Source organism: Cupressus sempervirens, chromosome 2, assembly GCF_028749045.1.
Source record: "Cupressus sempervirens isolate cs-2001-9-10 chromosome 2, ASM2874904v1, whole genome shotgun sequence".
NCBI lineage: Eukaryota > Viridiplantae > Streptophyta > Pinopsida > Cupressales > Cupressaceae > Cupressus > Cupressus sempervirens.
This window is the reverse complement of record NC_143119.1, coordinates 524,095,974-524,105,049: the sequence shown is the minus strand read 5'-3', so window position 1 is coordinate 524,105,049 and position 9,076 is coordinate 524,095,974. Positions and strand designations below refer to the sequence as shown.

Sequence of the window (9,076 nt, the reverse complement as noted above, 5' to 3'; positions counted from 1 at the left end):
CTACAACTTTGTTTTGATCTCATTATCTATTTATGTGAATTCTACAGTTAAATTAAAACTAAATATAAAAAATCTTATTTCTAAATGCTAAAAGTTAAAAAGAATTGACACATATTATTATCAATTTATGTGAAATTCACAATTAAATTAAAACTAAATATTAAAGATCTCACTTCTAAATGCTAAAAGTAAAAAAAAACCATTGACACATATTATCTAAATTAGAATACTGTCTAATAAGGTTTATAATTCTAAAATATGTATAAAATTTAATATTTCGGATTTGAAATCTGTGAGCACATAATAGATGCTTCTAGGAAGATATCTCAACAATATATATTTATTCGAGAGGTAGATACGATAATCGATAGTGAAAAACAGAGATGATAGGTGCATGATTACGCCCGTACGCAACTGGCGGTTAAAGTCGAGTCAAAAGAAACCCTAAGACAGCACGGTGGCTTCAAACCCCAACGTGATATAATATGTAAAACGGTGGGCTAAAAATAGAATAAAAGGGATATTTCAAAGGATCATGTTTCTTTCTTTGTGAATTGGTAACAAGTCAATTAGCGTAGCACAATTATAGAAATCGAAGATCCAAAGGTCGGCCTTTGCCTGTAGGCGACGAAGGCTATGCCGTTTGGCATTAAGGTATGTTTCTTCGCCTTGCTTGCCTTGCGCCTCAATTCATTCTATAATTGATTCTCTTCACTGTTTTCCTTGTTTTTATTTGCCGATCCCATTCACCCATTCCCCTTCGTGTTGCCTGTTTGCCCTCCCTTAATTCTTTAATGGAAGGTATAAATTAATCATCAATCGGACCTCTTTTGATTTTAGATCATAATTTGTGCCTATGAATTGATTATTCTTGTCTTATTGCCCTCCTGTCGGCGATTTTTTTTCTGTATTAGAAGTTTTTGGGAGCCGAAATCGAAATAATGTGAGGTTTTATGTCTGATCTGTAGCTATAGGGCCGCTTCGTGGCCTTTCGGTAGCAATTTATTTGTTTTCATGTGGAGTGAGAACGTAATTGCCTTGTAGTTGGGAAATATGTTTCTAGTAGGTCGACGTTAGGTTTACAGAGTAGATTTTGCTGTGGATTGTTGGCTTATCTTGTAGGATTTGATTGCGAAGACGCAATTATTGACAGATCACGTCGCAATTGAGGAATTTTGTATAGTTAGGGTAAAATTGTTTCATCGCTCTGTAGTTTGTCAGCGGCTGTCTATATTGGCTCTTCTTTTGATGTAATTGCAGAATCAGTTAAGCGCAGGGTAGAATTTGTGATTGCGTTGTCGTTTTATTAAGAAATTCGGGTTGTAATTGTGGATGCAGAATGAATTGGGGCTAAATTGAGACAATGACTTAACTGGAACTCGTATACAGATAACCAAGATAGTTGCCGAAATTGTTGATACTGATGTAATTGGGGAAAACTTAGGAGAAAAGGAAGGAATACAATTTGGTTGCACATGAATAATATCACGTCCAAATTTATTTTTAGGTCACGGCCTGAGCCTTTGATTATATTTTATTAATGAATAAGTATTTACAAATCCTCTGTTCAAATGGGCACTGGTAGGAAAGAACGGGGATATTTATTGGGGTAAAATTAGGACGAAAGGCGGGAATGCAATTTGGTTGTACACGTATAATTTTTATGTCCTAACTTGAACCCTGATTTTATTGGGGCAAAATCAGGACCGACTTAGTTATATATGCATGATAAAAAAGTATAGTTTGTAATTCTGAATGCTGACGTAATTGGAGCAAATATAGGACATGGCAAAATCAAGACTGCAATATGGTTGTATATGCATTGTTTAGAAATCTCGGTTATAACAGTGGATTTTGGTTTGACTGGTCTAGAGCTTGAGCAATAAGCAAGAATTTAGTCTATAGCATTCATTTTTACATGCCCAGCATATTTCTTATGCTTTGGGGTGTTTTTTCAAAGAAGTGTATTGCATGCATGTAAAATCTTTCTTTATGACTTAGAAAGATATGAATAAGAAAGTATGAAATGAACTTGTATTGAAACTGGATAGTATCATACTTTTAGTGTGCACACGTTATTTTTCTTTTAAAAGAGAAAGCGATGTTGTAAGATATAATATGATTATTATAAAAGAGGTTATCCCGTCTTGCCTGTTTGTAATTTTTTTTCAGTTTAGCGTTACATTTTGAATTGTATTCATGGATATTCTCGTTTATAAGGTCTTCTTATTTTTGCAGTTTTCAGTATAGTGGTATTCATTGTATTCATTTCAAGTCTGGAACCATTGTCAGGAATGTGGTTGGACTTGGAACTGTAACCTTTTATTGTACAGTGTGATAGATTCCAGGACTGCAATTCTGTGATTATAATAGATAATGAACATAATGATAATTTTGTATCATGCTGTTTAAATGATTTCCTTTCATTTCTTTTTATGTAGGGTTCTGCTCTACTCTTCACAACCCAATTGTCTATGTTTGAGGGCTTATTCACAGCATGGAAGGCATGGAATCAGTTTGTTTTGGACGTGGACGTTATCAAGAACGAGTTCTATCATTCCGTGGAATTCTCTGGCGATTTGGTGTTCTGTTTGACTTACTTTTTACAGCTTTTGTTGGCTGTACTTAACATATCGTACTTAGTTCTGCAAGCACAACAGAGGTTCTCAAGCAAGTCTTGATTGGCAAAAGCAGCATCTGCTCAATATTGTCAAATAAGTACGTTTTTATTTTCCTTGGTATATGAAGTGTATATAATTGCTTTGTTTTATTTTATGTACACACACACACACACACACACATATATATAAATGTCTATATATGTCATCATAGGTCTTGTTGTATTGACTCTTTCTTTTCTTGGTTTTGACAGTTTTCAATTCAATAGTTAATAGCTCATTTATGAAAATTCAGTGCAGGGTAAGAGCAGTTGCATAGCTTTAGACAAAAGCATATTTTCTAGTTTGAAGAGATTTATGTGCAATGAGTTTGCATCATACTTTCTTTTCCCAAATAGGAACAATAGTGTGTTTGAGTTTGGAATGTTAAATGTGACTGTCTTGATTAGATTATATCCGTCTGCTAAACATATTTGGTATTGTTAGGGGATCATTGTTTTTTCTTATTTGTTCTCTTGGCTGTTACAGGAATAAAAGTGCTGTTATTTGGGATCAAGATCTTTCTTGGTTCACTGCTTGAGTTTTATCTACTTTATGATCCTTTTAATGGCGGAGGTGTATAAACCTGTGAATGTTTTCTGCATTGCAATTTGGACCAAGGACCTTCTGTTCACAGCAATTATATGATTGGTGGGACAAGGGCGGGAATGCTGACTATTATATGCATTCTGCATCAAAGGGTGAAAATGAAATCATCTAGGCGCTAGATGGTTGCTTAATAAGAACAAAATTCCACTACCAGACATTGATGTGAAGGAGATGTCAATTGCTGGTTGGAAGTTGATGGCTGTTGTTTACCAGCCAGTTAGAATTTTTCCTGGTACATTAGTAGGCTTATATGTTTTAGAAATCATAGTAGGGAGCCAGAATAAACACCAGAGCTTGCATATCTGTGCCTGTGGTGGCAATTTTAAGATGAACAAAAAGGATCTGAGTCATTGAAATCTCTTCTCTCAAGTACTATCATTCAAGAACCAATGGAGCGGTAAGGTTTTATTATGGAATGCTATTTGCTAGTAAATGTTAGACATGGCTTGTGTCAGTAGATTTTTTTTTGAAATTCATTCAATATGATTTTCTCATGATTAGCATGTATTAGCAGATTGCTAGCATAACAGCAAATTAGAGAAAACTGATTTTATAACAAGATTCTTTACTGTTTACTACATTAATTTTAATAATCATAATTTCGGACTGTATGGCCATATAGGTACAAGGTTATTAAGGAAGTGGGAGATGGCACCTACGGGAGTGTGTGGAGAGCAATAAACCGGTCAACTAGTGAAATTGTATGTTTTTCTCTTAGAAACTAAGCAACTTGTTTGGTAAACAGCTTTACTTAAATTTGCATTGGTCACCAGAAATGAGTGTTCTGACAAATGTATGCATTAATTTTGCAGTGTTATGTCACAAGCTTTAATTTTAATACTGAATTGGACCATGTTGCCTACTAGGGATTGTTTTATTCGTTTTAAAGCTATTCTGGGTTTCAATATGAATATTTTAAGAGAACAAAACCATTTCATGTTATACAGGTTGCAATTAAGAAAATGAAAAGAAAATATTATTCCTGGGAGGAATGCATGAATCTCAGAGAAGTTAAAGTAAGGATGCTTTCTATATCAACGATTGTTAATTGTTTTTACCTGCAGACTGATGTTAATATTTTGTCCATCATAGACTAATGTTTGATGCTCTATTCTATGTTCCAGTCTCTTCGGAAAATGAACCATCCCAATATAGTAAAGCTGAAGGAGGTCATCAGAGAAAATGACATTTTATATTTTGTTTTTGAGTACATGGTATGCTGTATTCTTTGTATACTCATAAATGTGAATGTGAATTTAAATTGACGGACTATTGTGAGGGCAAATATTCTTATTCTGTTTGTTTACCTTATGTACCAGGAATGCAATTTGTACCAGCTTATGAAAGATAAGGTCAAGCTTTTTCCAGAGTCAAAAGTACGGAATTGGTGCTTTCAAGTATTTCAAGCCCTTGCTTATATGCATCAACGTGGGTACTTTCACCGCGACCTTAAGCCTGGTAAGTGAATGAATTAAAACTTGTATCTTGCTCATTACTCAAGTTTTGCTAAATCATAACTTATTTCTATTGTTGATTGTATTGATTATGTTTTTTAACTGTGTTGCATTTTGTTCCTTGAAACGTTTATTTGGTGATTGGCTATGGACTAGATTCTAAAGTTTGCACTCTGCATTATTTGCTTAGTAACATTTTCTTTTCTTTATGACGTGCAGAAAATCTGCTGGTTACAAAAGATGTTATCAAGATTGCTGATTTCGGTCTTGCACGAGAGGTTTGCTCAGAGCCCCCGTTTACAGAATATGTATCAACGCGATGGTATGATAGGCTTGGTTGCATTTGTTTCCGCAATATACCTGGAACTATATGTTTTGCATTAGGACCATCTGATAGCCTCTTGATAGGTCATAATTGATTGTGGCTGTTGGTTGCCTCTATATCAGGTATCGAGCTCCAGAAGTCTTGCTACAGTCCTCTTCCTATGGTTCTGCTGTGGGTGGGTTTTATGTCCAGAGATTTTTATATAAGAACACGCAATGTTCTGCTTATAACCTAACATCTGTTCCTTGTTATTTGTCAGACATGTGGGCTATGGGAGCAATCATGGCTGAGCTATTTACTCTTCACCCTCTTTTTCCTGGGTCTAGGTAAAGTAGTTTGGAATGTTGAGCTTCTTATGGTTTTTTAAAACTACATTCAGTTTACATGGGACACATCCTGCTTTAACTTGGTTGTAAGGAAATGAAGATTTGCTTAGTCAAATGTAGTAGATTGTTTATATGGTTTCTTGACTGTTGATGCAGTGAAGCAGATGAGATATACAAAATCTGCAGTGTAATTGGCAGTCCTAATAATCAGTCTTGGTCTGAAGGCTTAAGACTTGCTAATTCTATCAAGTATCAATTTCCGCAGGTTGGGATGGAAGAAAGTGTTTTAATTATGTGTTGGTGCATTTTGTCCCAGAATGATTCTTTTTCGAAACTGCTTTTGGGTCTGATAATGGCTCTGAATACTGTCCATTAGATGAACTTTTTCCAAGATAAAAGTTTTTCTTGAAATATTTGCTAGGTTTAACAAATTGTAACAACTAATTGATGATTCATTTGAATTTGAACCACAGTTTATTTCCACCCATCTTTCTGTTCTGATACCAACTGCAAGCCCTGAAGCTGTTGATCTGATGGCTGTGAGTCTTTTCTTTGCTTCTCTGTGCGACAATTTGTCTATAAAATCAAATTGGTATTTTGGTTTGAGATTCATTTAATTGTATTTTGTAGTCACTTTGTGCATGGGATCCAAACAAGAGGCCAACTGCAGCTGAAGCACTGAAGCACCCATTTTTCCAGGTCTTACATGCAGTCCTGAAGTATTCGAGTCTTTATAGTTATTTTTGCTGGAATTTTGAGTTTTCTATACGTGCCTTTAACTGAGATATCTGATAAATTTGTATGCCTTTGAATATTTGATTTTTTTATACCCTTTATTATTTCACATGACAGTTTACTTTGGTATTATGTTCAGGCCTGTGTGTACATACCCCCTTCTCTTAGATCGAGAGAACCACTATCCAAGAATCGATTTTCAGGTTAGCTATGCTTATAATCTCAATGATTTATTACTTTGATTTCTAAGATTACCAAAATAGCTTATTAGTTTGTAGAAAGTAGTGAAGGTGCTGTTCTGCAACACTAAATAGAAATTTACAGGAAAAGGAGCTGTAGAAGGAAAATTTGGCAAGCAGAACTTGGAGGTGGTATCTAATACAAAAATATCACATAATCATTATGTGGGAAAGATGCATGATCCTTTCTGTATAGGTAATTATTTTCAGCTCATCTCTGATTTTTGTTTTGTTTCTTGGATTGCAACTGGTTTTGTCTTGGTGGATTGCAAAACTCCACTTAGGTAACTTTGTTTTATTTCTGAAATTTAGGATCACAACAGAAGGAGCCCATGGAAAGACAGGTAATGGTTGATTTATATTGTACTTATTTTAAGTGCTTTTCTAGTAGATGCCTGTTTTTTAAAGTTCTCTTGCAGTTAAAAGAATGGGTTTTGCAGATAATCTGGCCTTCAAGAATTGTTTTGGAGTGGGTTTAGTACTTTTTAGGCAGATAAATAATGGCTGCACTATTCCTATATTTCTTAAATGTAACAAGGCTTTTTTATTGTTTAGCGTAATAAAGACTCTTTTACCCAATGACAGAGTGCGAAACAAGAAGGCATTAAAAGTAACGTCAGACAGCCTCGTTACCAGCCTCCAATCAGTAATGGAAAAAAAGGTAGATTAAAGAGCTTTTTAAAAAAAGTAGTTTCTCCTGGGGTTGTTGAGGACCTCGATTTATTCTTTTGATTGCTCATTTGCTTTTGACTATAGCTGCTTAAGAACCAAGACCATAAGTTCTGCATCATTTCCTTATGATTTTTATTTTGGTCAATATTTCTTTATGATTATTAATAACATATTGAAATGAGTTTTTGATTGCAGATCTATCAGCTGCGGCTGGCAATTTTGAGGGTTTCACTGGTGTTCATATTCATCCTTCAAATAGGTTGGTTCAGATATTCTCACACTTACGCATATTGCTTTAGTATAGGTTATTATAATGTACTTATCAAGATACTTGTCATCGAAAGTTCTAATAGCCTATTTATTGGTTATATTGTAGACAATATGTTAAGTAGGAGATAATATGTACTTAGCTGATAAGTAGAAGAATATATATACTTAGCTGATATGTACTTTTAGCTGTTGATAAAATAACATAAGAAAAAGAAAGCTTTTTAAAAAATATATTTTTTGATCTGTAAAACCTCTTTTGGCAGGCAAATTGGAAGGGAAGTTTCAGGTCATTCCCCTGGCAGCTTAATGAGACCTAATATGAAAGCAGGTGCATGGCGGAAGCAGCCAGAGGCGTTTAAACATAACAAATCTGAACAGCATGTCAGAGGCTTTACTAATGATCACAGTCGTTATGATAATCTTGCAAACGTTGGTTATTTGCGAAGGATGTGAGCTTGGAAGGTCTGAGGACAATAAACCATGTTAGCGACAGCGTGAATTGTTCTGATAAGCTGCCTACTTGCTCGTTTTGTATTTTTGGGAGTACATTTTCTAATCTTTGGTCCCTCCAGTGCTAACTTTCGAATAAAGGCATAAGCGGTGCAGGCCAAGCTTATGCCTGAATTATGAAACTTAGAATAATATATATATTTGTGATAATTAATATGTCAATCCTGCCTCCCTCGTATTAAAGGGTGGCATGTAGGCACTTCGATAAGGATTTTGGCTTTCAACAATAAAATGCATGCAGTGATAAATATTGGATTACGTTAGAAATCATAATCGTAAAGTCTAATATTTTCTGCGCATTAGTCTTTAGATGTAGCAGTTTATCTTGATTTTATATTAAAAATGATACTATGAAATCTAACCTTGTATGCATGTCTTTGATCAAATGCCCCTCTTTCTAATTTTCTCAGTGATCTTGCAATTGTTTTAAAATTATTGTCACACTTTGTACCTTGAGGCGTTACACGCTGACCGTCTGAATTTGAGTGGGACAACTGGAAAGTAGTGTATATTTGTATATTAGATGAATTTATTTTGTTGTTGTTGTTAGTTATTTGAATGGGTTTTGTATTTGTATGTTAGTACAATTGCGAATTTGTGGCTGGTTCTTCACTTTCTATATATCAGAGGAAAGTTGAAGCATGAGTATTTTCAGCCATTTGGTGGCTGAGCGGTTAGCGATATATATCTTCAGTCCTCATCAAGTGTACTTTAGATAGATGACCGATTGGGAAGAGCATTCTGTCGAGTTTTTGTCTAGTCTAGTAATTGCCACGAAAACTCGTCAAATATACGCTTCCAGTTTCTGGGGAGTAGATGATATTTTTAGCGGCTTCTAGTAATAAATGCATGAAACCCAAGCGATTAACTCGTTGGACGCGTTTAAGAATGATATATATTCTTATGTTAGTAAATTTGCCAATTTGGAGTTTTGCCTTTTACGTTTTAATATGGTATTGGCCTGAAGCTGTTTGCAGGCTCAAAGGTAAGCTGTATATATTCTCAAAGTTAAAACTGAAGTCCATTCTCAACCTCCGTTTCGATAATGGAGGTTGTGGTAAACGATCATTGGGATTGTTTTAATAGCTGTGCTATTTTTTGGTTTAATACTAACATATTATATGATGTAATGTAATATTTTGACAATCCTATATCAATGGTTGTGATAGTAAAGTTGGTACGGGTGCTGATGATAACTAGTTATTCATTGTTGAATGGAATATATTCTTTATTTCAGATAAGTAATTAATCACGGAAGACCATATTAAGTTTGGCTCTC

The 9,076-nt window shown here is 34.7% G+C and overlaps 1 protein-coding gene across 3 annotated transcripts; it reads left to right on the top strand.

Moving 5' to 3' along the window:
* The first annotated feature begins 510 nt into the window (after positions 1 to 510).
* On the top strand, positions 511 to 8,064 carry LOC149573259 (cyclin-dependent kinase F-4-like). 3 transcript variants are annotated; one of them, XM_089814461.1, is made up of 20 exons: positions 511 to 654; positions 2,442 to 2,718; positions 2,873 to 2,919; positions 3,147 to 3,663; positions 3,889 to 3,967; positions 4,214 to 4,282; positions 4,391 to 4,480; positions 4,586 to 4,724; positions 4,940 to 5,042; positions 5,168 to 5,220; positions 5,305 to 5,371; positions 5,528 to 5,636; positions 5,845 to 5,910; positions 6,002 to 6,070; positions 6,246 to 6,309; positions 6,431 to 6,541; positions 6,658 to 6,689; positions 6,931 to 7,006; positions 7,213 to 7,276; positions 7,551 to 8,064. In XM_089814461.1, the coding sequence occupies exons 4-20, from the start codon at positions 3,656 to 3,658 to the stop codon at positions 7,738 to 7,740; spliced, it is 1,389 nt and encodes a 462-aa protein (XP_089670587.1). In that variant the 5' UTR covers positions 511 to 654; positions 2,442 to 2,718; positions 2,873 to 2,919; positions 3,147 to 3,655; the 3' UTR covers positions 7,741 to 8,064. The 3 variants fall into 3 exon arrangements, with proteins under 3 accessions (XP_089670587.1, XP_089670586.1, XP_089670588.1); XM_089814460.1 differs by lacking the exon at positions 2,873 to 2,919; XM_089814462.1 differs by lacking the exon at positions 2,873 to 2,919 and having other exon boundaries at positions 542 to 801.
* The last annotated feature ends 1,012 nt before the right edge of the window (positions 8,065 to 9,076 follow it).